The 26413-nt window shown below is 51.6% G+C and overlaps 9 protein-coding genes across 9 annotated transcripts; 6 read left to right on the plus strand and 3 right to left on the minus strand.

Annotated features, from left to right (window-relative positions):
- Positions 1-145: 145 nt before the first annotated feature.
- Positions 146-985, minus strand: MET8 (bifunctional precorrin-2 dehydrogenase/sirohydrochlorin ferrochelatase MET8; the record flags this gene model as incomplete). The annotated part of the gene is made up of 3 exons (XM_046083123.1): positions 146-275; positions 337-818; positions 890-985. 3 exons carry the CDS (start codon positions 983-985, stop codon positions 146-148), a joined length of 708 nt encoding a protein of 235 aa, XP_045939080.1.
- Positions 986-1285: 300 nt separating this feature from the next.
- PRS1_1 (ribose phosphate diphosphokinase subunit PRS1) lies at positions 1286-1636 on the plus strand (the record flags this gene model as incomplete). Its single annotated transcript, XM_046083124.1, has 1 exon — positions 1286-1636. The coding sequence occupies one exon, from the start codon at positions 1286-1288 to the stop codon at positions 1634-1636; it is 351 nt and encodes a 116-aa protein (XP_045939081.1).
- A 276-nt stretch (positions 1637-1912) lies between these two features.
- PRS1_2 (ribose-phosphate pyrophosphokinase 1) lies at positions 1913-2962 on the plus strand (the record flags this gene model as incomplete). Its single annotated transcript, XM_046083125.1, has 1 exon — positions 1913-2962. One exon carries the CDS (start codon positions 1913-1915, stop codon positions 2960-2962), a length of 1050 nt encoding a protein of 349 aa, XP_045939082.1.
- Positions 2963-10972: 8010 nt separating this feature from the next.
- pldA (putative phospholipase PldA) lies at positions 10973-13854 on the minus strand (the record flags this gene model as incomplete). The annotated part of the gene is made up of 8 exons (XM_046083126.1): positions 10973-10987; positions 11043-11588; positions 11637-12103; positions 12151-12411; positions 12460-13081; positions 13144-13296; positions 13356-13747; positions 13806-13854. 8 exons carry the CDS (start codon positions 13852-13854, stop codon positions 10973-10975), a joined length of 2505 nt encoding a protein of 834 aa, XP_045939083.1.
- A 554-nt stretch (positions 13855-14408) lies between these two features.
- LDX57_001482 (uncharacterized protein) lies at positions 14409-14787 on the plus strand (the record flags this gene model as incomplete). Its single annotated transcript, XM_046083127.1, has 3 exons — positions 14409-14488; positions 14560-14607; positions 14673-14787. The coding sequence occupies 3 exons, from the start codon at positions 14409-14411 to the stop codon at positions 14785-14787; spliced, it is 243 nt and encodes an 80-aa protein (XP_045939084.1).
- Positions 14788-15345: 558 nt separating this feature from the next.
- Positions 15346-16227, plus strand: LDX57_001483 (DUF890 domain protein; the record flags this gene model as incomplete). Its single annotated transcript, XM_046083128.1, has 3 exons — positions 15346-15423; positions 15474-15737; positions 15814-16227. The coding sequence occupies 3 exons, from the start codon at positions 15346-15348 to the stop codon at positions 16225-16227; spliced, it is 756 nt and encodes a 251-aa protein (XP_045939085.1).
- Positions 16228-16504: 277 nt separating this feature from the next.
- On the plus strand, positions 16505-18310 carry LDX57_001484 (acyclic terpene utilization AtuA family protein; the record flags this gene model as incomplete). The annotated part of the gene is made up of 2 exons (XM_046083129.1): positions 16505-18199; positions 18260-18310. 2 exons carry the CDS (start codon positions 16505-16507, stop codon positions 18308-18310), a joined length of 1746 nt encoding a protein of 581 aa, XP_045939086.1.
- Positions 18311-20998: 2688 nt separating this feature from the next.
- Positions 20999-22666, plus strand: LDX57_001485 (uncharacterized protein). Its single transcript, XM_046083130.1, has 2 exons — positions 20999-21227; positions 21282-22666. Exons 1-2 carry the CDS (start codon positions 21144-21146, stop codon positions 22275-22277), a joined length of 1080 nt encoding a protein of 359 aa, XP_045939087.1. The 5' UTR covers positions 20999-21143; the 3' UTR covers positions 22278-22666.
- A 360-nt stretch (positions 22667-23026) lies between these two features.
- On the minus strand, positions 23027-25335 carry LDX57_001486 (inorganic phosphate transporter). Its single transcript, XM_046083131.1, has 2 exons — positions 25036-25335; positions 23027-24951 (listed from the first exon to the last, which is right to left on the minus strand). The coding sequence occupies exons 1-2, from the start codon at positions 25112-25114 to the stop codon at positions 23213-23215; spliced, it is 1818 nt and encodes a 605-aa protein (XP_045939088.1). The 5' UTR covers positions 25115-25335; the 3' UTR covers positions 23027-23212.
- Between the last annotated feature and the right edge of the window lie 1078 nt (positions 25336-26413).

A 26413-nucleotide genomic window follows, 5' to 3' on the forward strand; every position in this document is an offset into this window, starting at 1 on the left:
CATAAAAGAGCGAATATTTCTATTTTCAACCGTCCCATCAGTTGGGTATAATAGTTTGTGGTAGCGCTTCATAGATCGTACATCATCGAGCCAAATTGTGGACTGAATCAAACAAAAATGAAACAGAGCTTCTAAGCAATTCCGCTCAGCCCGACCGGATCTCTTCCAACGGTGGGATCTTGCCGGACTTGTAATGGGCCAGGAGACCATCCATATCTTGATCATTCATTCGGACAAGGTCATCCAGGCTCCACGACTCACATACTCCGGACATCCTGAAGAATCGGTCGGTTAGTATCGGCGGAGAATCGCTAGAGACGAAACCTTCCAACGTACCATTTCATTCTTTTGGGGCCCTCCTCGGCCTGAGGAGCAACCTCCCTGAGTTTCTTACGCAATTTGCCCACGTTATCTATCGCTGCACCCATATTGTTGGGAAGGGTTTCGGCGATTTTCTTCCGCACAATGCTGGCAAGCTTCGGACCGTTTCCGTTCGTGCTGACCATCACCTGCAATGGACCGTCGCGATGCACGCTACCAAAGTAGAAATCGCACTCCGGAGGTACATCGGCAATGTTGGCCGGTATCCGCTTCTCCTTGCAGAGTTTCCACACCTGGGTGGACGCTTCCGGGTCGTCAATGGCACACAGTACCATGTCCGCCGTGTCTAGATCTGTAGGTTCGAAGTTTCGGTCGATATGCAGGATCTGGCCCTCGGATTTTCGAAAGGCGACTTCATCGTTGAGGCCGGATGACGGACAAACGACCGTCACTTTGGCATCGGCATTGAGAGCATGGAGGATCCGACCAGCAGCTACCTAGAAACACAGATATAGATTGGGACGTCATTAGTAAAGCGAGCATGCTGGTTAGGTAAAGGGGATCGTACCTCCCCACCGCCTATGACAAGGACATTCTTCTGCTTGACCTGCCAAGCAAGGATGAGAGAGCCTCCGCCTTGGACCGGAGGGTATTTAGAAGCCATATTATAATGTGAGGGAGCTGGTGGAAGACATGACTGACGACAGACGGCGGGGTGAAGCAGGTCTGGCGGGGTGGACAGGCGGTACGGCAGACGAGAGACACCCAAGACGACCTGACGATTTTCTTTTTCGGTTTTTCCCCTTCCCGCACCTTTAAAAGCTCCACCCGCTTTTTCCCTCTGTTTTTCTTTTTTCTCCCCCTCAACCACATGAGATGTGTTCCACGATCTGCTCCCCCACGTTGACTCTGCTCACTCAACCCCCAGTCCATGCCCTGTCATAACAGATAAGACTCTTGTAAAATGCGGGGAGTTCAGATTTTTTCCGGGACATCTCATCCCTTGCTCGCTGAAACCATCTGCGAACGCCTAGGCACCCAGCCTGCCCGGGCCAACCTTGGGAAGTTCGCCAATGGCGAGACCAGTGTCAACATTGGTGTTTCGGTTCGGAACCAAGATGTCTACATCGTCCAGAGCGGTAGTGGGAAGATCAATGACAGCGTAATGGAGCTGCTGATCATGATCTCTGCTTGCAAGGGTGGTTCCGCCAAATCTATCACAGGTGCGTCTCCGGTCTCCGCGATCAAAATTCCACCACTCATTGATCCTGTTTTGGCTGACCTCATGCTTGCCTATAGCGGTCATGCCGTATGAAGCCTGTCTAGTTTGAATGCTACGCCGTTGATGCTGACGTCGTCGAGGTACTTCCCGTACTCCCGCCAATCCAAAAAGAAGAGTCACCGTGGTGCCATCACTGCCCGGATGCTGGCAAACTTGCTCTCAGTTGCCGGGGTGGACCATGTGATAACTCTGGATTTGCATGTGAGTACCAACAGGCGACCCCTGTTGTGAAGGCATTCCTTCTTTGTTTTGCTGCGACGAATCACACGCGGGATTCTTATCAGATTCGAACCGTTCTAGGCATCTCAAATGCAGGGTTTCTTTGGCAAGCCCGTGGATAACCTCTTTGCGGAGCCCTTCATTGCGCGATGGATCCGCATGAACGTCCCCGGCTGGAAGGAAGCCGTCGTTGTCAGCAAGAATGCCGGAGGTACCAAGCGGGTCACTTCGTTGGCGGACACACTCAAACTAAACTTTGGCATCGTCACCACCGATAGACGGCGTCCGAAGATGTCCGTGACCATGACGGACAGCACTGTCTTCTTTGATTCTATCGAGGGAGAGGAAACCCCTGCCCCCAAAGACCAAGACCCGTTCGTGGTGCGTGTTCAGAGCGGAAGCGACGAAGCTTCTGAGTCCGAAAAGTCTCAGAACGCCGATGTCTTACCTGCCTCGGCGAGCTCCCTCATCCCCGACTTGTCGTCCGGTGCCCGTCGCCCATCCGAGCTGGAGGCTGCGCGTGAGTACACTGACGTTCGAGTGCGGGATGTCATCACTGGGAGACTCGTGCAGGGTCAGCTTGTAGATGATGACTACCCCTCGGCTGAGTCCTCGGCTCCTGTGTCCGGCGAAACCACCCCTGGACCGAACCCCAGCCAGGATAGTAGTGAACCCATCGCTGACCCGATGGCCGAATCTCTCATCTCGACCACATCCTCCCAGCCAGCCGATCATGCTCTTGGTGGCTCCTTTGATGCCGCCGAATCTTCAGACGAAGAAGGTAGCGTGGCCCGGACTGCCGAGCAGGAAAAGACCATTACCTTAGTTGGAGATGTTCGCGACAGAACGGTGTTCATCGTTGATGACATGATTGATAAGAGCGGATCCTGGATTGCTGCCGCTGAGACGGTTGTCAAGAAAGGTGGTGCCAAAAAGGTTTACTGCATCGCGACTCATGGCCTTTTCGGAAATGAGTCCCTCGAGCAGATGGAGCAATGCAAGTCGATCGATCACATTGTTGTAACAAACACTTTCCCGGTCGACCCTCAAATGCTCAAGAAGTCGAAGAAGTTGATTGTCATCGACATCTCAAGTCTTGTTGCGGAGAGTATCCGACGTCATCACTATGGTGAAAGGTGAGTGTTTCCAGCTCATGACACGGAATTGGAATCGCTAACGACATTCGAAGTGTTTCGGCATTGTTCCACCTCAATGATTAATATGCGCAACATTAATCATGGGGTATTTGTTTTTCCTTTTTCTATTTTTGACGCCACCGTGTCTTCTGAGTCACCCATGCTCCGAAAGCACACGTCTGGTATTCAAATGATGATGGCTCAAGACATTTACGACCAGAAGAAAATTTGATGATACTCTTTCATTTCCCTACAACAAGCGGCAGCGGGTTCGTTTGCTTTTGGAACATACACGGAAGCTACTATTCGTACTTGGGTGGCAATTTGTTCATTCATGACTTCTTACTCTTGTCCCCCTTGACCATGGACTTAGAGATATCCCATTAGGTAAAGTGAGCAGGAGAACATGTGAAACTACGATGACAATACTTTTGGATCAACCTCAATGGTTTTCATCCCTCTATCATTACAATATTTGGATATTCAGAAAGAACACTTCGATGCATATCGCATCTCCAGCGATGGAGAATGATTTGTCATTCGAAAACACCAGCGATGCAGTCCACTCTGGGTACTGCAGGAGCAACTTGTTAGAAAGGAGATATCTTATCTCTGGACTTGGTTCACAAGACTGTTCTTAACGGAGCGTTGGGAGATCAAATATTTTTGCTTTTGGCTGGCTGTTCATATCCCTTTGCCTATTGGCAATGGGAGATGGGCAGCTGCCAGGCTGACGAGGGTTGAAGGCACCACTTTCTCGAGTTTCATGTCTCTTGACTGATAATCTGGCGTAAGCCGGTGGAAGTGATGCACTTTAACGTCTCAGACATTCTCTACGTATACCTGGCCGTCTGTGCACTTTTCGTAAATATTGATTTTGGAATAAAACATTTCTTGGATACATTCCATTGACCGCTCATCAACTCTCACCGTATTGGCATTTGCTCTTCAGCTCAGCTCCTCAGCAGCCTCCTTCACCTTTTTTCTTTTTGTTGTCCCTTTGTATCTTTCTTGACTTTTATTAGGATCGTCGTCTACCCGGCTGCATGACGGCATTGAACAAATGCCCGACTCCAAGTCTCGGACAGCGCGTCCGGCGAATTGACTGAACCGATGTAATACTTTTTCATTTGCTGGGAACCCGCAGGAGAATGCGACGGAAGATTTGATTCAGTCCCCCGCCATCCAGCGAACTGACGTTATAGCGATGTCACACGACGACACTATCGAATAGCTGTTTGCTGCTGCATAGCAGGCGAATAGATCTGCGTCTTCATATGGCCCCAACCGAACATTGTAGCGGTGTGCGTCCCGGAAGGTTGAATACGCGGCATGGAGGCATCATCGGCGAGAAGAATTGGCTGATTCTATCAGCACATCATTTCTTGCAGGACATCAGACACTGTACAAAGGTCGATGGTGATAGAGCAGAGACCGATTTCATCCAGAATCGGGAAGTACCTCAATCGACTGGATCGAAGCGAGAGGAATTCCCAAGAAAAAGCCACTGTCTAGAGACTTTGGCGAGCACTTCGCTTTACAGGATCATGATTGAGGGCCACCCTTCACGCCCGAAACAGCTCGGCAGCCGAATTGGCTTCTCGGAAAATAAAACAGGGCTTGTGGGGGCGGATTTAGAACAGCAGGGTGAATACGACAGGCCAAATATCACCAATTTTGGGGAAAGGGGGAGAAGAGACCTGTCAGAAAGCAAAAGTACGATGCATCAACGGAATCGGGGAAGAGAGTTTAGAACCCAGCGCCGCGGAAGACGAAACGACACTGGCGTCAGGCTAGCGACTGAGCCCAAACCAACCGGGGCAAGAATTCGTCGGGGAAGCACACCCGGTAGATCAGGATATTCGTCCCCCAAAAGTTCCAGATTCTCTTAGGCCGGTGTCGTCATTCCGGAAAGAGAAAATGGCCGGGAAGGATGTCAGCCATCTACTCTATCTGCTGGACTAGATCCTTTGACCTTGTCATTCTCACGCGGAATCCGAGACTTGTCGTTGGCCCACGGCTGCCTCTTCCTGACAGGGTTGATCGTGGTTCGAAATACGATCGATCGACTCGGCTTGTCTGGCTAATTTGTAATGTGGTCGTACTGGAAACTCTGGCTTCTTCCAATTCACGACGGCCAAACCTGCCATGTGGATCTTCATGGCCCTAGCTCCCAAAGTGGACGGTGGGTCGCACACGTCCAGAAATGCAGGCCCAGGAAGCCGGACAATCCTGGGATTCGGGGCTCAGGGCAGCTGGCGCACCGCGTGCTGTTTTAGGTCCTCCCCCCCCTCCTTTTGGTCCTTGGACGTCTGACGGAGCATCCCAGTCCTTTTTTAGTTCAATCGGCCCTGCAAGCGTCCCGAGATGTCAGGGCAGGGGGCACAGACGGCGCATGATTCGCTCGCCAATGTTCGATTTACTTCCTAGGGTTACCAGCCACGGGACTAGATTTGGACCCAAAATGACCTTGCTGGGAGCCGACTAGTGGACGGGTTAGTTCACCTATCAAGTGGAGAGGGTGTGAATGTTGCATCCCTGGCGCAAATGCCCGCTACGATCGGCTAAGATCAGCAAGAGAGGGGGGGAGAGTGCAAGTAACTGCGAGGAAGCCAGGAAGAAAGAGGGAAACGAAAATCAATTCTGTCGCCGACCGCAGCCTCGCCATGCGATGAGCCTGCCGACAGCAGACCGCCATGACGTCCGTTTGGAGGGGATGGGGGATGAGATCAGAATGATGGACGTATCCGCGGTGCACTGGACACCGGACGACATTGCCTGGGGAAGACACAAATCGATTTCCGTGTCCGACCTCCCCTGTTTGATGGGTGGATCTATTGGGGTGAAGGGGGTGGACCGGTTCAGCTCGGTGCTGTAGACGGCAGCAAACAAACGGCCTGGGAAGGGAAAGTCGGCCCCAGGGGAGAGTTCATCCGACCAGCTGGGTGGGAACGAGTCGGGTGCATGCTGCTTTGGTCTAGCCTTGCAGGTTTGGTTTGACTTCGAGTGGAGCGAGAAACCTGGATGGGAGAAGCGAAAATTCAAATCAACACAGACCAATCAATCCCCGGGGATCTCAAGAGCCACCGAAGTCCAGAAAAAAACACGCACACGATGTATATGAGCCGAATATGCGGTATAATAATATCAACTCCCCAATGACAGGTGGGTCGGGGATGAAGGAAATGATATCCTATCGAACCAGGCAGCAGCTGGACTGATCTTATTTCAATATCAATCGCCAGCCACGATTCTCATTCGCCCTGCAAAGGATTACGGAGGGCTACAGGATTCTGTCATATAAAAATAATATACTTCCGTCCTATGGAGCCGGGCGATCTGCACGCCAAATCCCCAGCACCGGTGCCTTGGTGCTTTTCGATCTCCAATCATACCAGCCCGATTTCCTGGATCGAGATCTTGCTCTCAGATATCTATCGGGTTCGGCTCTTGAGATCTTAATAAGGATGATCCTTTGGATCCTTTGAACTTCCAAACTTCCCGGTGAGCCTCACCCAGGTCCGTGGCATCATCCTTTAGTCTTTATCCATGAGGATTGACTAGCTCGTAGGGGAGGTGTTACTATCCACCCCCGGCCCACTTGCCTGGGCGATATATCAACTTTGCTTAATTTCTTTTTCTATTTTCTTCTTTTCTTTTTTTTATTCTCTCTCCGGCGCGTTGGTTGCTGGGAACCCAAGCACCAGACTATTGGCTCCGACCTGACGATTTTCGGAGGCTAGACTTCCTCTGAATTTTGATTATTCTTATTTTTGTGTGATGAATTCATTTGTTTGTTCAAAGTCATTATCGTCATTTTTTGGTTTTTTTCTTTTCTTTTTTTATGAGAATGATTCGGCTTTGGTTCTTTCTTTTCTTCTTCTCTCGATCTTGCCGATTCCATTCTTTTCTTTTCTTTTTTCTAAATCTTCTCTTCCCTTTTTTCTGCACGCAGCTTCCCATGTCTACTCCACTAATGGTCCTTTCTTAGACAACGATCGGGTGCTTGCATCACTTTTCCGCAACAGAGTCGTTCGATGCAGCTTGCTAGACTCCAGGGTCTGGACCTTGTCACACTGGTTGGGATATCCTACGTTGAACGGTTACTCCGAGCGCTCTGTATCCATTGATGCCTCAATAAAGGATATGCTTTTTGTCCTATCTGGCCCTGGTCCTAATTGAAAGCCCACCTATATATACTATGGAGCTTCATCCCCGTTGTTCCTTCCCTCATCAGCTTCACTTCTTCCTCATTCTTCACTGCCAACAATTCCACCCCCAATCCTTCATTCCTCGAGATCAACCTATAGAGTCTTAACTGACTCGCGCATCATCTATTGTGACTCTCTCCCCTTGCGCCGGATAAATATTGCCACCTCAACGGCCCCAGGCTGGAAGTGCCATTTCTCGCCCAAAATTCTCTTAGGTCTTTGATTTACTCCTGCCTTCTCTTCAATTGCCGTGTCTCCTTTTTCTTTGGGTCCCCACCTCGTTCCACGGTTCAGTGCCGGTCAACAGAAAGCTTCTTTGTCACCCTTGCTCATCAGATATTTGATATTTGTAAGTTAAACACTTCAACATCATCTTCAAACGGCTTTGCTTCGACCTCCCATTAACCGGCTGAAGTGCCAATAGTCGAAACGAAGCAAAATGGCCAACCAATGCTCCGGACATGTCTTTGCCATCGTGCAGGCAACCAACGGCAACATCCTCACCTGGCGCTGCTCCGACTGCAATTCAGGCCCATTCGTGGCTATTTGGCGCTGCAAGATTTGCAACCACTGTCGGTGCAACTCCTGCCACACCGCGAAAGCATAAGTACTGGTTACATTTTGTGTCTATACACCTATTCGCGGTAAGTACAACGTCATGCCACTGCCATCCGGATGCACGTCCTGCCCGGATCCGTACAACTCTCTGACCTCAGTCGTGGAACTCGGGAGGGAGAATGTTTAAGACAAAGGAAAAATGGGCTGACTTTATTTTTATTTTTATTTTTTTTGGTTTTTTTAAGTTTTATTTATCATTTCTTACCCACTCAGATACGAGATTTCCTGGAAACCCCTAAACGCTTTCGCTGCAGATATCCCTGCGTGGTTCCTGCAGGGGATAAACCCACTCCGATTCGGTCCTCATCTAGGGAGGGACTTTATTGATTTCTATTTTTTTCTTTTTCTTCCCACCCTTCTCTCTTTTCGTCCTTTTGCTTTTTTTGGGGGACCTCAAGCAACCCTGTTCAATCGGATACTCCACATTTCCCTCATTCCTTTTGCATTCTCCTGGGACCAATGGCTTCCTTCGGATTCCATTCCCTGAAGGCTTTACCAAAGAGATAGGTCTTTCTGAATGATCGGAATGGGTGTCATGTCATTTCACCTTTTCGGTGAAGCCAGAAGCATCCATTGAGAACACCCTGTTGGCAGGCTCCCTTTGTCCTCTCCAGTTGTTCATCTTCCGTTTCTTCCACCATTTTCTCTTCTTTCCTCTCCCCCTCTTATTATGTTCTTTTAATGAAGCAGAGACACGGCCGAATTACTTTTCCACGACTGTCTGTTCTGTTGGTTTGTTCTTAAGCAAGCATTGCATTGCTGGAGTCAAGGCCTGCGATACAAAAAGTATTGGTTGGCTCTGTTCTTTCTTTGCCTATGTGTTTTCGGGACTCCCATTCTGTTTTTTTTCTCCCTCTGTTTTCGTTCCGTTATTGTTCTCGGTGTTTTTTCGTTACTTCCACCATCCAAATAGATAGATCATACATAGAACTAGTCTCCGCAAGGAAAACAATACTACTCTACTCATGACGCGGCGACGCGATCAATAACACCTTGTTGTCTAGGTCGTACTTTCAATCCTAATCTCACCCATCCCTCCCAATATCCGATATGCACAAAAATAAGATAAAATAAAATAATAACCAGAAAGGGATACCTCAAAACCCTCAGCCAGTAATGTCGCGCTCGGAATCCGGAATGTGAACCCGTGCGGCCGACGCACGTCGATTAAAATCTAACGATTATTTACTCAAAATGGGGAAATCTGAAGCGACGGAGACATGATAGGCTTGGGTTGCGGTTCGGGGCCGACACTGAATGTTAGGCAGTTGTCAATGAATGTCACTCATTATTATTATTATTATCATTATTATTGCCTTCTTATGGGGCAGGAAAAGATATTGGTCATGCATTATGGAGTAGGATAATTAGTACCTACGCACTAACTATAGGACGCATTAAGTGTGTCGGTATCCACTATCTTATGCGGTCTCCACTACCTAGTACGGAGTGACTACTGAGTACTCCGTAGGTATGGAAAAAGATTTTATAAATTGAATTCGACTCACTGGGCTGGCTGGGTCTGCTCTTGTGCCGGTGTGTCGACTAACTGGTAAATACTACACTGGACGGTGGAGGTTGCAAAACTAAACAGATAGATAATAGTGTGCATCCACTCCACCTGGGCTGGGAAAAGATTCCCTGTGGGAAGCAGGAAAAGCGATTCTGTATGGCGTAGATATTGCATCATCAACCCATGTCTGTGGAAGAGCATCGAAGAGCATCGAAGAGAATGAATGAAGAAAGAATAGCCGATAGGTAAAGGAGGGATACACTGCGCAAAACCGGATACTATGCTAGCAATATTGAGCATGCAATATGCATAGAGTAGGAAAATGGAAGAGAGGGGGGGAGGGGGAGGGCTGAAGGAAAAGTAAAATAAAATAGAAATGACAGGAAGCGACATTCCCGATCTGGGTAACAGGTGCTTGTGTTAGCCCCTACCTTATGACTGAGCCGGATAAGATATCTGCAGTGGTGGATGCGCCTCGATCCATTCCGATCTTTGCCATTCTGTCCACTCATCTGGCCGGGAAACTCTACCGGGGTTTACGAAGTGCCTACATGTTAGACATTGAGCGCAAAGAAGAGCTGAGGATAACTGAGAGGACGAGTCACTTCCCTTCACTGTACATACGAGTCAGGATCTCAGTCAGTGGTGTCTTGAAAGGGCTGGTCTGGCCGGGCCTGGTATTCGTCTAAGACACTCTCCACTGTGCTAGACGACTCGTATTGACCTCTCTCCCTCCCTGTCTCTCGTTAGCGGACAAGCCGAAAAGTCAACACACAGACCCGCAGAGGAATGAAAAAACACACACCGCTACAGAAATTTCTTTAGGCCGGCGATTGACTGTCTTTTTGTCTTGAGATTCTAGACCAGGGCTGATTGCCTTGAGATTCACTTCGGTCATCGGGATCGCGAGAAACATGCGCGCTCATGAAGGTTTGAACAACTTCGGGTGACCGATTCAGCCACTTGTCTTGGAAATCTCGATCTAGACCAAGTATAGTGTGGCGAGGTGATTGGAAAAGTATATCGGCTGATTGTGCTGGACATGGAAATTGATTCACTGTATCCGCACTCCGAATTTCTTGCTGCGGTCAACATGACAACAAGGCCATTCCGGCCCTACAGGGACTCAGTCTGCAAGCATCCGATACGGGTCTAGGGATAATTAGCCCCTCTAATGGATGATCTCAAGAATGTGGACCTTCATACCAAAATAAAAGCTCCCGGGACAGATCAAGGGAGAACGAAGACCCGGATGACGAGCCGGCCAATTGACTCTTGGATCCGCCTGCGTTTGATCGCCCCTTAGAAATAATACCCTTAGGATGTTGAGAAGGGTGGTTGGATGTTTGTGACGAAGAAGTCCATTCTAACTCGATGAATTAGCCAATCCGCACTGTGAGCAGAACTCTGTCGTTTCAGCTGGCTGGTCCTGCTGGTATGTGAGCACGGTCCATAGTAGGGTTTGAATCGACTACATCGATATTGTTATCGACACCCTTGCAAATCATAAAGTCATCTCGATTTGGCATTAGATTCAGATTATGCAAATTAAGCTGAGAAATCATTGTTGCGGATAAGTTCAACTGGCAGTTTGAAGCCAACAAATGTGAAATAGAAAAGCGTTCCAAGCAGAGTATCAAAATGTAAAGCAACAGTCCAAAACTGGATACAATCAGGTGTAGATACTCTGTTCCAGCCGGTTAGTATCAACACATTCGATGCCAACCAGCAGAGACACTTACCTCGGTGATTTGATTTACAGCCAGTCCGGGCTCAGCCATCTCGGCATCCCGCAAGAATTCCAAAGGCATCCAGACCAGGTGGCCCTTAATCTTATCCAACTTCTCGCGAACTTCCTTGACCGGCTGGTAGGGATCGAAGAGGTGGCCTTGCTTGCCAGATTTGGGTCGGAAGTTATCGTACTCTTCAAAGGTCTTGATGTTATCGTCAGGGTCGGCGCGGAAGAGCATGCGATACATTTCGGTGTTGACGGTGGCCCGGTCCGTCCACATCTTCCACACATCGTCGCTCAGAGGATCCGCGACGAAATCGTTCTCGGGTCCCTCGTAGATCTGGTTCATGCAGGCGTTGGGCGGCTGAGCATTGGGATGTTGAGAAGCGTCGTAGTTTTGTGCGGGAAGCAAGCCCATGTGCTCCCTCCAGAGTTGACGACGCAGCGTCGCAGCCAGGCGGGCAGCCTTGTAGGGACGACCCTCCATGGTGCTGTCAATGAAGTCTTGATCTTCCACAACGATGGCCAGCTCGCTGTCGTGGTAGCCCAATTGCGACTGTGGCATGTTAGTCTACGTCGGTTTATCGTCGGGGGAGAGACTTACTCGATCATTGATGTTCGCACTACCACAGATAGCAATTCGGTCATCGACAATGCAGACTTTGCCGTGGACATAGAGCTCCTCTTGCACGAAGTTCTCCTTCTCTGCCTCGGCATCGCCCTCCCAGGGCTCGTCGGACATCTTGCCTCCGTTGAGCATGACCGTGTGCGAGACGGTGTCTTTGCTGATGTAACCGTGACCTTCTTTCTGGCGCTCGCTCTTCTCCTCATACTTGCGCAGCCGGGCGAGCCGCTCTTGCTTCTCCTTCTCCTGTTCGGCGTTATCATAGCCCACTTCGTTCTTGTCACCGTCTTTGCCAATGGCGGGGTGGACACTGTCACTCATGATGGACTCGGCAATACCACGCTGAATGTCGTTGTAGGTCACGCCGGCCTGGTTCTCCAGCTCCTCCAGCGCCGGGGTTTTGTTGATACGATCAAAAGCACGCAGGGTGAAAACAAAGACGTGTTCTAAACATATTAGTAAACACTACTAGACAGGATCAAGAACGACCTACCTCTGGGATCAACTCCCTGAGCGGAAATCTGGCCGAAGATAGAATGCTCCCCTCGGTTGATTGATTTGTACTGATAGTCCATGATGGCTCGAGTACCCGTCGCTTCGTTCTGTCTGAGATCTCCCGCGAACCCGGGGATGGCCGGAATGACAATGATGACCCGGAATTTCCGACCGGCCTTGCCAGCTCTCACGCAAGCATCAACGATGGAACGTCCGATCGTGTTGAGAATAGGGGCCTGCTGGTCGCCAGTTGCCGTGACTAGGAGCAGTCAGACAATAAATTGTACACATGATGCGAAAGACTTACTGAAGAACTGGTTCTCGATGTAGACAAAGTGTTCCGCCTTGCTGATGACCTCCTTGTACGCATTCTGGATACTGTGTTCGGTCAAGATTCCGCTGCTCCAATCTGCGCTGCTGCGGACGATCTGTGCGCGTGCTGTGCCCTGGTTGCCTAGGGGTTTCGAGCTGAGCGGCTGGAAAGGGTGTTGCACGTAATCACCGCAGGGGTACTTCGGACGCTGAACGGCAACAAGGTCTTCGTCCTCGCCAGTGCGGCCCTCAAGCAGAAGCCAGTCGACGCTGTCGTCTCGCTTGTACTTGTCACGCTTGATGAAATTCCATCGAAGCACAAAGTGTTCGGCAATATCGTAGACACAGTCACCCATCAGACCCATGGCAACGTCGTGCCAGGGCATCCGGCCGTACTCCGCTTTGCTGACTTCGTTGGACTGCCAGTCACCCACACTCTGGAAATCCATGATTCGATTGTTGTTGAACTCCTGTCCGGGGAAGATCTCGTCTTTGAGGTTCGACGGGTGAACGTCGGCCAGAGGATGTTGGTGGGCGTCCCATCGACCGAAACAGAGGTCAATACCTCCGATGAAGGCAAGAGAATAGTCGATGACAATGAATTTCTCGTGATGGGCCTGATTATCTGCCATTAGCGATTCGCATCTATATAGATTTACCAACCGCCAGGTCTTCTCACCCAGTACAAGGTCATGTCAGCTCCGTTCTCAAAGATGTTGTGATCCGGGTGGCGCAGGATTTTGATGTTTCCGTAACCCGGCGATCCTTCCGGGCAGAGATTGCGCAGCGCATGTTTGGTATGGGCGGAGTTGCAAGTCAATGCTTGGTTGACCTAAGTCCAAGGGTGAGTAATTGGCAATATTGCAACGGATCCGATTCCCAATTGCTCACCTCCTTGTACACAATCACGTAAATCTTCACGCCCGCCTCGGCGCGGCGCTTCAGCACCTGATCCAGCCGCCATTCCTGCGTCAAGAACGGAGGTCTCCGGAGGAACAGTTCGGGCGACAACCACCAATCTTCAATGTAGATAACCTCTTTGGCATTCTCAAGAGCGATGGAAACGGCCCACAGGTAGTCCAATGCATCGACATACCACTTAACGCGATTGTTCTCTCGGATGGGTGCGAAAGAGCCGAATCGGTGGGATTCGGCGATTGCGGATCGCTTCCGGTCGGTTTCCTGCTCGTGCGCTTCGTCGTGGCGGTGATTGGGATTGACGATGTTGAAGAACTTGCCCACTTTGTGCTTGAGGTGATGGGCTTCTTCCTTGATGTGGGTTTCTATGCACGTGGAATATGGTCAGTTCAGTCTGCGACCATTGTGGGGAACCGGATTGACCTTTAAAGTGCTCCTCGAGCGAGTTGAACTTGTCCCTGAACTTGTCCATTTTGACCGTCAATTGATTCGCTCGGAGGGAGATAAGAATAAGAATAAAACACGGGAAGATTGAATAATCCCGCCCGTCAGTAAATACAATGGAGCGAGGCGAGCGGAAGGAAGCAGAGGAGTGAAAAGACGAGACGGCAGAGAGGGGGATCGGCGAGAAGCGAAACGCGTCGCCGCTCGCATGACATCATCCGCCCTGGCAGCCTTGGGGCCTGAAAATCCTCAGCCCAGAAAGGCGTCGGAAGTTCTACTTCCTAACTCTCCTCCGTCCTCGACAGCGGATCGCCACTTTGCGTATTCCCTGAATCTCGCTGGTACGGTGAGCTTTCCCGAACTCCTACGGTGTACCTATCTACTCCATAATACAAATATGGCCTGCCCTTGGACCCCCTTTCCCCTGACCCACCGTCACCCAATGGGTCAACTTCCCGCGCTTCCGTTCTAATATTGATATCGTCATTCCGTGTGCGGAGCCTGTTTTTCTTATTTGATCGTCTGACATCCAGACTAAATTAGCCTAGGCAAGGACCCTGAGATGACACCTTCGGTAGCACAATGAGGTCAGCTCGCAACATTTACAAGGACGATGTTGATTTCGCGACTCTGGCTCTGCAGTCGCCCGATTTCGCGAAACAGTAAGATCATAATACCTGACTTATTGACTCGACTGATTCCGTATCGTATGACTGACGGTGGCTATCCATAGCGTGAAATCAAACGGCCAATTGGACTTCAGCGACCCGGAAGCCGTTCGGTAGGATGCATCCGCAGACCGGGGAATGCGAAGTGGACAGATCGTGTGACTAATTACATGTGTAGACAATTGACCAAGAGCCTATTGAAACGAGACTTCGACTTAACGGTCGATATCCCGGAAAATAGACTCTGCCCGCCGGTAGGTGTCTGCCAGAACCCTGTCTACGTCATGGATTAGGCTAACGGGGCGTAGGTGCCGAATAGGTAGGGCCGGAAACATCGTGTCCACGGACCCCGGTCTAACTAAAATTAACAGACTAAACTACATTCTGTGGATCCAAGACCTGCTGGACACCACTGGGGATCAATACCGAGATGATTATGACCCTGACCGAAACGTCGTGGGTTTGGATATGTACTCCACCTGCCACCCTAGATAAGATAGTCATAATCTCACTCGTGTCTGTAGAGGAACGGGATGCTGCAGCATCTATCCACTTCTTGGCTGCACTTCGCGGCCGCAGTGGACTTTTGTAGCGACAGGTGAGTGGACACTGGTCTTGACCGGAATGGCCGATACTGACTGAAACCTCAGATATCGACAACAACAATATCCAATCATCCACAGAGACAGTCAAGGCCAATGATCTTCAATCTCGGATTCGACTCGTGAAAACAGATCCAACCGATGGACTGATCCCTTTGCACACCCGTTTGGGGGTCGACAGGTACATTACATTACCCATTGCTAGAACCGTGTCTATACTGACTCTACAAACCCAGCATCGACTTCACCATGTGTAACCCCCCATTCTACGCGTCCCGGGATGAATTGATATCCTCTGCAGAAGCCAAAGAACGACCCCCGTTCTCAGTAAAGCCACCAACCCTTCCCAATAGACCAGCTAAATAACAAAAGATCAGGCATGCACAGGTGCCGAAGTCGAAATGGTCACTGATGGAGGCGAAGTCGCCTTCGTATCGCGCATGATCGAAGAAAGTCTCGAACACCGCGAAAGCGTCCTCTGGTATACGTCGATGCTCGGAAAGCTCAGCAGCGTCTCAGTGCTAGTTGAGAAACTGATCGAGCTTAAGAATCACAACTACGCCGTCACTGAGTTCGTGCAGGGAAACAAAACGAAGAGGTGGGCGATCGCTTGGTCATGGGCGGATCTTCGTCCAAATGTGGTATGGCATTCCAAGTTCCGCGTCCAGATAGATATCTGTGAGGTTGTAGAACGGATGACGTTAACAAAGAACCCAGGACGTCGCGCGGTCCATTTCCAACTTCCCGAAGCACCTCCTGCCGTTCCCATCTGAGTACGACTTTGACATTCCTACCGGATCGATCGACGCCATCAGCGAAAAGCTAGACGCAGAACTCTCCTCGCTTCCCGTGCAGTGGCTCTGGCGGAGGAACCTAGGCACGGGAGTCGGATTCGCAATGGAGAATGTCTGGTCTCGTCAAGCGCGTAGGAAGATGCAAGGATCCGCCGGACTGGCGCATAAAGCAGAAATCGACGAAGCCAAAGCGGCACTGGGATACAAAATCCAGGTGAAGAAAGAGGGGATCGAGGACAAGGGAGTCCGTGTTGTGGTGCGGTGGCTCAAGGGAACAGATTCGGTCCTGTTTGAGAGTTTCTGCGGCATGCTGAAAAGGAAAGCGGAGGGTAGGTAGAAGAGGATGAGTGTTTGGGAGGGAATTGTCAGGGTATCTACCAAACCTTTGGTTTAATGGCTGTTTAAGGAAGTGCGATAGCGCATCCTGTTTTGTCGGACTCGGTCTCCGACGCCGAATACCTCTGGAGCAACTAAATTAGCCCTAATGATCCCGTTTACCTTGCCTACCATCAAATATATACTGCCAGTTCTTTGTTTCAACTCAGATGCAAAAGATAGATTGAAGACCTCCTATCTACTCTACAACCACCATATCCCCCTCCCCATATACTTCAATGGCCATGCCGCCCAACCACCAAACCCCCATCCGAATCGGCAATGTTTCCGGCGCCACAGGCGACCACCCGCACGCGATGTCGCGCATGCTCCGGTCCGGAACTGTTGACGTGATCACAGGCGACTGGCTCTCGGAGATGAACATTGCGTGGAACGCGATCGAAAAGGAAGAGGTCGATGCCGGGCTAGGGTACGAGAACGGGTTCTTCGAGCAACTGGACGAACGCTTGGACGAGGTCATGCAGAGAGGCGTGAAAGTTGTTACGAATGCGGGGGCTTTGAATACAGCCGCGCTATTCGAAAAGGTCAAAGACCTATGCGAGAGGCGGGGTTACGGCGATTGTGTGGTGGCGATGGTTTTGGGGGATGATCTGTCGGAATTGGTCAAGGGTGAGAAAGGGAGGGAGAAAATTGTCCACTTGGACGATTCGGATATGACGCTGGAGAAATGGGAGTTTGAACCGTGCTGCGCGACGGTGTATATAGGGTGCTGGGGCATCGTGGAGGCGCTGAGGTCTGGGGCTCAGATTGTCATCTGTGGGAGATGTACCGATGCTTCGCCGGTCATGGGCGCTGCGGCGTGGTGGCACGGTTGGGGCGAGGAACAGTATGCCGAGCTGGCTGGATCGCTAGTCGCCGCGCATCTGATCGAATGCGGGCCGTATGTTGTCGGCGCGAACTTCTCGGGCTTCAAGAATTTCATGCCGGAGCTTGTTGATCTGGGGTTTCCGGTGGCCGAGATTGATGCGTCCGGATGCTGTGTGATTGGGAAAACAAACGAAGGAGGGGGGCATGTGACGAAGGAGACGGTGACTGCGCAGCTACTGTATGAGCTGCAGGGTCATTTGTACTTGAACCCAGACGTCGTGGCGGACTTGTCGGATGTCACCATTGAGCAGCAGCTGGGGGAGGTAGACCGAGTGAGGGTGCAAGGTGTAAAAGGTCTGCCACGACCATCTACCACCAAAGTCATGGTCGCAGCAAAGGGAGGCTTCCAGGCCGAGGCGACGTTCTATATCAACGGGCTAGACGTGGAGGAGAAAGCCGCAATGATGAAAGTACAGTTGGCGCATATTTTCCGAGACAGCAACTTCAGCAAAATCAACATTGAGCTGCTTGGTACTGCAGCATCAAATCCTCAATCGCAACAGTCCGGTACTGTCTCGCTGAGGGTGTTTGCGCAGGCCCGGCGAAAAGAAGACATCGACGAGAAGAGATTCAAAGTACCCATCTACGCATTGAGAATGCAGAGTTACCCTGGCTATCACATGAACCTCGATTTCCGAACTATGTCGCCTAGGCCGTTCATGGAGATGTTCCCCGGGTTGATTCCCATTGCCGACATCGATCACCGTGTGCAGATGAGCACGGGGAAGGTCTTGCATATTGATACCCCGAAGAGTGGTGTTTCCACCTACCCTGTCGCACGGCCGTCCTCCGATACTGCTCATCCCGCTGACCTCCTTGCCTTTGGGCCAACCGAGCTTGCGCCTTTGGGGAGTATCGTCCATGCCCGATCGGGCGACAAAGGTGACAACTCCAACATTGGATTCTTTGTCCGTCACGAGGACGAGTATAACTGGCTCCGTTCAGCATTGAGTGTTCCCAGATTGAAACAGTTGTTAGGTGATGATTGGTTTAGAGGTGATCCTCAGCGTCGAGTTGAGCGAGTGGAGTTTCCGAAGATTCTTGCAGTACATTTGTGGGTTCCCCCTTGTCATTTGCGTATGAAATACTGACAATTGGATGGATAGCCGAATACTCAACAATTTGGATGGCGGCATCGCATCCTCGGGCAGGATTGATGGCCTCGGAAAGGGCCTTGGTGAATACTTGCGCAGTAAATTCATTGACGTGCCGCGTGCCTTGTTATCCAGGGGAAAAATATAGTAGATTGAAGGTGTAGAGCACCGGCGTATATAGATCAAGGTAAATTCATTGATAGACTCAATATCGTTCAAAGACTGCCCAAAACCCCTCGATCCTCGCCAAGCCCAAGGAACCACTCCTGCGAAAGCTGGGAAAGAGCATCGTTGTGCAAGTCGTCAAGCCCTAAGCTCTGTAGATCATCAAAGTAATTCCGAAATGTACTATCGATGGTCATGTTCATATTCATGCAATTTGACTCCGACACTTGATTATAGAAGCTTTCTCCAGGTATATTCATTAGGGAGCCCGCCTCAATCGCGAAATTTGGCGCCGGGGATGACGCAGGAACCCTTGTTGAAGGATTTCTCTGAGCCGCGAACACATCTGCAATGAGCGCATCGCTGAGGCGATCAAAAAGCTCTGAACAGTTTCGTGCAATATCTTGCCTCTCAGCAACCGCAAGCAGCACCTTGGAGCAAGCCCGGGTATCATTCACCACCTCGGTGATAGTTGGTGTGCTGGTTAATACTGGCCGGGTGGCTTGCGCCTGAATGGATTGAAAATGGTTTCGAAGAGCGTATATGTATGACAACCCTGCTAGCAATATAGTATGCATAGTGATCCAGGAGTAGTTAAGCTTTCTAGACCGATGTAGGCTAGAATATAGATGGATCGCCTCACGAGAGGAGCAGAACAGCTGTTCCAACGCGGCACTGTTATGTGAAGCGTCACAGAGGTATGGTGATGGGCGATATAACATCAACATACCATTGTGGTACAATAGTCGATACCATTCCTCGGACAGGAAGCTTGACCCTCCTTCGGCTCCAAGCTCACGCAATGCTCGATCATCCCTGGGTGAAAGGGGCAATTTCACGGCTTGAGCATACCATTCCTGCAACTCCGTAGCTAAGTAGTCCCTTGCACGCACCAAGTCAGCAGAATCTCCTTTTGCCTTCGGGGCTCGATGCAGTGCGTTGGATATCTTCCCGCATATGACTCGATATCGCACAATGCACACGAACAAAGATGTCCTGATCTGATCATTGTGGGGAGATTCGCTTCGTGCGGCGGTTGAGCATGACTCTTGTTGGGCCTGACTAGGAAATTCATGGTCGTCGTTGAGGTCTACATCGATGTCCTCCAATTGTATAGCGAAAGGGCGTCCAAGAGCTAGGCTCACAACTCTGTCCAATGCTACCAGGCTCCAGAAACACTTCCTTGTTGTTTCAATTGCCCCGACCTTTGCTTGCCAGGTAGTATCATCCTTGTCTGCCGACTCTGTAGGTACTGAAGGTAACGAATAGGTTGATGCTCGGTGGAGGCCCATCTCTAAACATGTTCTCGCCGCTACGCCGATAAGATGCCACACACTCGGAGTGGTGCTACTAGTGGTAGAGCCCATTTTGTATTGGCAAATCAACAAAAGTGCTTGCAATCTCTCGACACCGCCTCGAGCAAGCACATCGGCCAGTTTTGTCATGGCACGATGAAAGTATGCTTCAGAATCATAGTTACCGTTCCAGTTCAAGCGATGCGCTTGGGCAGTTCCGATTGCAAGCGTCATGTCAACGAAAAAAGCGTCGACAGGGTTGTCGTCAGTATTCGCATCGTACACTGCGTCTAAGGACCGGAAGAGAGACTTGGTTGAGATGAAGGGGTAGCATAGGTGATCGTGGCTGCAATACGCTCGCAGCAAATCTCTGGCCAAACCCTTGGGCGGCCTATTAGATTCAGCATAAGATGAGTGACGACTTCGCTCTGACTCTAAGCCTGTTTGGGCTGTTGGAATCGGAAAAAGCGATGAAGACGGGTGGCCGGACTGGAGCAGGGTTGCGAGCAGCAGACCGCTTGTCGAACCGACGAAGTGATGGCCTCCTCCAGCAATCAGAGAAGTATGAAGCACTTGCTCCGCCACTTCATCGTCCCTAGACCCAACAGTTCCTTCATGCTGCGATGGAACTGTAGATCCGGGATCATCGTTTCCCACGGGTCTGTCCTGGCTGCTCCCTAGCTGCGCGGAGAGGGATTGATTGTCGGCCTCTAGTTGCCGAATTCGCTGCTCCAGCCTCTGAATGTGCTGACGACGGTTCTGGTAATCACTAGTCGTGTATTGGCATGTCACTCTGGCCCTTGTGCATGCGGAGCACTGTGGAAGAGACTTGTCGCATCGGACTTTCCTCCGATGACACCGCAGACATGCAGTCGAGGGCATTCTGATTCGAATCTCGAGCAGATCTAAGTGACAGGTCCGCATCGGCGATACAGTCCGCCCCTTTTATTCAGTCCGACACTCTCGGTGTCAATGTCCGCACTCGACGGACAACCCCGCAAAGGCCATGACTCGTGGTGGAGAACGTGGGGAGCGAAGGATCCATTGAGCAGAGACGGGGTCATCGTCTAATCCGGTGACCTATGCAGATTTAACCATAGCTTCCATTAGCTCGGGACGGTGTCTGAACTAAGGCCGTTCCTGCTGGAAAATTGCCACTGGGTTCGTTGTCCTTGCCCCGGAATAGTGAGGAGAGGGAAAGAAAAAGACAAGGCAAGACAAGGCAAGACAAGGCAAGAAGCGACAGCGCCACGTGACGCCTCATGCAGCTCTCGGACTGCGGCGCCGACTGATGCTGTTTCTCTCCACGTCTCCTACCCCAGATCTGGGGCTACCCCGGACTCAATGGATGCGATAAAGTGGAGTCGAATGCTTTAAGAGCGGCATGTCCGGCAGACAGGCTCCATGCCTCCTCACCTGCATCCTGCCCGGTCAACATGTCAACCATGGCAAATGAAAAACACGACATTAACGCAGCAGAAAAGGGGGCCGTCCGTGCAGCTTCGGAGGACGAGCATGCAGTCAGTATCTAGCTCCAACACAAATCAATCTCGAAAAGCTAACCTCGGCAACAGGCTCTTCCTGGATCAATCTACAATGCCATCTCACCGGCTGCCTCCAAGGCCGTGGTAAGAAAACAGGATCTCCGAATCCTCCCCTTATCGGCATTCATCTACTTCCTCTGCTACCTCGACCGGTCCAATATCGGCAACGCCAAGATCATGAACTCGTCCACCGACAACGACCTTATGACCGAGACTGGCATGTCTAACTACCAGTACACAATTGGCCTGATGATCTTCCTAGTGGCCTACGGTGTCTTCGAGGCCCCCTCGAACATCCTCCTCAAGAAGCTCCACCCATCCAAGTGGATATCCTTCCTCATGGTATCCTGGGGTGCGCTGACCATCTCCCTCGGGGCGTCCAAGAACCCAGCCACCGTCATTGCCGTGCGCTTCCTCCTGGGGATCTTCGAGGCAGGCCTCTTCCCTGGCCTGGTATACTATCTTACATTCTGGTATAAGACCGACGAGCGCAGTATGCGTGTCGCGCTGATTCTGGCCAGCGCGACGTTGGCGGGTGCGTTTGGTGGCGCAATTGCCTACGGCGTCGGACATATGAATCAAGTCAGCGGCGTGTCAGGCTGGCGATGGTTGTTCTACCTCGAGGGTATCCCGTCCGTGGTCTCGGGCTTCGCCGTCTGGTTCATTCTCCCGGATTACCCCGAGACATCGAGGTGGCTATCCACAGAGGAGAAAGCCGTCGCTGCGGAGCGTCTTCGCGTCGAAGGCAGTAAGGGCAGTCATAGCAGCATCACTTGGGAGGATGCCAAATCAACCCTGACGGACTGGCGTCTGTACGGCCATTATCTCGTCTACCTAGCCATCTCCTGTCCGTTTAGCTCGCTATCCCTCTTCACGCCGTCAATCATCGAAGGACTGGGGTATAAAGACCTCGACGCACAGCTGATGACCGTCCCTCCTTACGCCGTCGCCTACGGTATGTCAACCCCTGATAACCTCCACATACAAAATCAAACTCACAAGTATGCCCAGTCGTCCAAATTCTAATCTCCTTTTCCGCCGACCACTTCAACGCCCGAGCCCTACACTCCGCCCTATGCTCGCTCGTCGGCGGAGTCGGATTCCTCGCCTCCGCACTCCTCCCAGCACACAACTACTCAGCGCGCTACGCCTGCCTCTTCATCGCCAACATGGGCGCCTTCTCGTGCATCCCGCCCCTGCTCGGCTGGCTGTCCTCGAACATCGCGGGCACCTCGGCCGTGGGACTTGCCATCGCGCTGAACATCGGGCTAGGCGGCGCCCCCGGACAGATCATCGGGGTGTGGATTTACAAGGCCGAGGAGGCCGAACGGGGTTATCCGACGGGCCATGGAACGAATGCAGCTTTTTGCTTTCTGGCCGCGACGGCGTGCTTGGGACTTAGGGTTTATTATGGGAGGAGGAATGGGGGGTTGTTGAAGGAGGGAGGGGGTGGGAGGTTGTTTAGGTATTAGTTAGAATAGGCGTTTCTCTCACTCTTTTCTTCTGGTAGCTGTGTCTACGGGTATGAACCTTTGGCGTTTGGATGGTTTCCACCGGTTTCGAGGTGTATATTTGGAACTTTCGTTTTGTCCGTTTCTTTTCTTTGGGTAGCGTTTCAATGGTTGATTCATGCCCAGGGTGTAAACATCTGTTCAATAAGTCTGTTCGTAAATTAACCTACTATTAGATAGATTCAAGTAGGGCTAGGCGATGTAGTCATAGTCCTTAGGATCAATTGTTCCTAATAGTTCAAGTATAGTAAGGTAAAAAGAGATGACAGGACAATCTAATGCATTCGAAATTAAGGTATCTCAACAAATCATAAAATCACAGACCATCCACCATCTCCCCATTTTGACAACAGAGTGAAATCAGTAATTAAAACCTAATATGTACATGCTACCGTCCCCAGGATCATAGACAAAAGAAAAGAGAAGAGAAGAGGATAGGAGAACCCCCATCTAAGAAGTGAAATGAGGAGCATTGATGAATAACCCCATCAAAATACCACCCAGGGTACCGGCAATCGGAATCGTCATGATCCACGAAAGCAGCAGCAGACCGACTCGCTGGAAGTTAACGGCCTTGATGGTTCCGTTGCAGAGACCCACGCCGACGGTGGCGCCGGTGATACACATGGAAGTGGACACGGGGAGGGAGTACTGCGAGAAGACCAGGACGGTGATAGCGGCGCCCATTTCCATGGAGCTACCACGGCTGGGCGAGTGGTAGGTGATCTTGTTACCCATGACCTTCATGATGTTGTAGCCGTAGGTGATCAGGCCGATGGAGATCATGGCGGCCAGGACGGCCAGCTGCCAGACGGGCACAGGGGCCTTGGCGGCGGCGGCGTCGCCGGTCTTCCAGGCGGAGTAGATCACAGCCCAGGGGCCAACGGAGTTGCCGATGTCGTTGGCACCGTGGGCGAACGAGGCGGTGCAGGCTGTCAGGACCTGGATGAAGGAGTAGGTGTGTTCGACTTCGTTGGGGTATTTCTCGGCGTGGGCGTACACGCGCTTCATGCGTTCACCTTCGGGGGTGCCGGCGATACCGGACTGCGCGGTGTGGATGTCGTAGTGAAGGCCGTAGAGGAGACCGCAGGTGATCAAGGCGGGGAGGCGTTTGGCGAGAGTGAGCATGTTGCGCAGCTCGTAGATCTCCCCGGGGCCCATGGGGTTGTCGCGGAGGGTGCGCATGGCCCAGCCAATGGGTCCTCGGCTCTGCAGCAGCTTCTGGTGCAATCGGTCCTGGCTCTGGGCTTGCAGTTCCTTGTAGCTGAGTTGCTTAGCCTCGGCAGCAACGAGACCCTTCTCGTGGGCGTCGGTGGCGGTGATGGCGGGCGAGGCAACCGTCGAGGCGACGGGAGATGCGGTCTTGTCGATGTTGGAAGATCCAGTCGAAGGAGGGTAATCATCGTCATGGACAACGGCGTAGTCGGGGACCTTGGCCACGTCGGCTTGGTCCACGGGGGGGCGTTGCAAGAGGAAGGGACCCTCGGCGAACATCCACCATTTGACAGATTGATCCCTCTTGATGATGCGGGAATGCAAGAACGGAACAAAGAAAATGGCCGACAGGAGAGCAACACCACCTCCACAACCCATGGTGACGGCGGCAATGTACCAGCTCGGCTTCTTGCTCAGACCCAGGCTAGGGGATCCCTTGTAAACAATGGACAGGGTACAGATGGTAGCGGCGACCAGAAAGAAGAAAGGCGAGGTATAGACAGCCCATGGGATCGGGTTCTTACGCATGTGGACGGTGACCTTGATGAGCATGAAGATGGCAGCGGCGAAGCCTCCAGAGATGACCGGTGCCATGCCCAGTCCGGCGAAGATGGCTCCGAGACCCTTGCCATTGTTCCATCCCCATTGTACCTGCGAGGCACCGACCGTGGCAACACCAACGCCGGCAACGGCCGAGATGAGCGAGTAGGTTGAAGAGACGTGAGCGGAGTTTCGGGTACACCACATCACCCAAGACGAGGCGGCAACGAGAGCACAGGTAAACGCCAGCATCTGGACACCGGCATCTCCCCGGAAAGCGGAGTTCGGAATGATGCCGTTCTTGATGGTATCAGCAGTTCGAGCACCGACGGCGATAGCTCCAACCATCTCAAACACCGTTCCAAGGACCATGGCCTGTCTGTAGGTGACGGATCGGGAGGAGACACTGGTGGCCCAAGAGTTGGCAACATCGTCTATCAGGAGACAAAACAGTCAGCCTCTATCGACCACTTCCAGACCACGCACTAAAGATAGCCTATCAGCAGGACCAAACTTACTTGCACCGTTGTTGTAGGCATCCAGCATGGCAAACAGAGTGCCGATGGCGAACACATAGTCGTATTGATGGAGCACCATCTTGATGACAAGTGACAGACAGGTACAGACCTAGTCGATGATGGTAATGATTTGCAGGATCGAACTGATTGCTGTAAAGAGAAAAAAAAAGAAGAAAGAGGACAGAAAGCCAGCGAGAGAGCAGACTTATGTACTATCAGCCTACTAGTCCGTGGCAAGATCGCGTCCGAGACCTGTACCGGGGGGTTCTACCTGTCGGACGCCTCAGCAGCGGCACTCTCGCTTGGTCCAGATCTAGAAGTACTATACCTAGGTAGCTACTACAGCCTACAGGCACCGGGTGACACGAGCCCATTAGCCTGTCCAGGTAGGATGGCTCCCACGTTCCAAATCCCATGGCTGTGATTTGCGGTCGACGGGCCACCGGGGGGCCCCTGTTCATCCACCATGGTTGGTAGTCACCGGCTGTCTCTTTGTCAGTGGCTGAGAGGGACACGACATAAGCACGGATAAGAAGCCTTGGTAGGGAGTTGGACGGACTTGGTATACTTGGGAGGTGAGCTTGGATGCGAAGTCAAGACTGGACAGGGCACGGCGTCTTGGCACGTCGCGGCTGCGGCTTGGCGTCAGGGACTACCTCAGGCTGCGGATCCTATGGGAGGCCCGCCTGCCCGCACGTGGGTGGAGAAGCCCTGTCTCTCTGGCCTCTACTCGCGCGGACTGTCCACGGTTCGCGATGTCACTTACTCTCCCCTCCGTCAATCAGCTCCCTTTTCGCTGCCATGTGCTGCACAGGCTACGGCCAAGTTTCACCCAAATGGAACGTCGTATATGACACCACAACCAACTCACTCCACACCCCATTCAGCTAAATCAAATCCCCTAGCGTGCTACCACACTTGACCACTATCCTGCCCGCGTATAGCACATTTCATGCAGCGCATGCCGTACATGCTGCAGGGTATTCGCTTTTCTCCGAACCTGATCTTCCTCCGATTCACTCCTCGCCAGTCGCCACCTAGCACGTTGTCCGACCCTCCACCATGTGGTCCTGGTCCAGGTAACAGCGGAGCCAGGTTGGTCACAACGGCATGCCGCGATTTAACTCGCGTCGTGAAACATCGACGTCTTCTCAAGCGCCCTATCCACCGGAAATGAGCACACCGTGACGCACGTGTCTACACTGTGTAAGTAATTAGAAACCGGAATAATGACTCCTCGCGGCGGGGATCCCGTGGCAACAATATCCCGGTGTTTGGGATGTCAATCCTATACCGTATACTCCTCGCCGTGGCAATTCAGGAATTGAAAGACAGCTCTTCTCATTGGTAAAGGCAACCAACAAATCACAACTGCAGG

Source organism: Aspergillus melleus (assembly GCF_016097325.1).
Source record: "Aspergillus melleus strain CBS 546.65 chromosome Unknown contig1, whole genome shotgun sequence".
In the NCBI taxonomy this organism is placed as follows: Eukaryota; Fungi; Ascomycota; class Eurotiomycetes; order Eurotiales; family Aspergillaceae; genus Aspergillus; species Aspergillus melleus.

Coding starts and splice junctions, on each gene's coding strand:
- LDX57_001485 (XM_046083130.1), top strand. CDS start 21,144: ATGTCAACCATGGCAAATGAAAAACACGACATTAACGCAGCAGAAAAG. Junction 21,228..21,281: donor CTTCGGAGGACGAGCATGCA/GTCAGTATCTAG, acceptor CCTCGGCAACAG/GCTCTTCCTGGATCAATCTA.
- LDX57_001486 (XM_046083131.1), bottom strand. CDS start 25,114: ATGGTGCTCCATCAATACGACTATGTGTTCGCCATCGGCACTCTGTTT. Junction 24,952..25,035: donor TGCCTACAACAACGGTGCAA/GTAAGTTTGGTC, acceptor GTCTCCTGATAG/ACGATGTTGCCAACTCTTGG.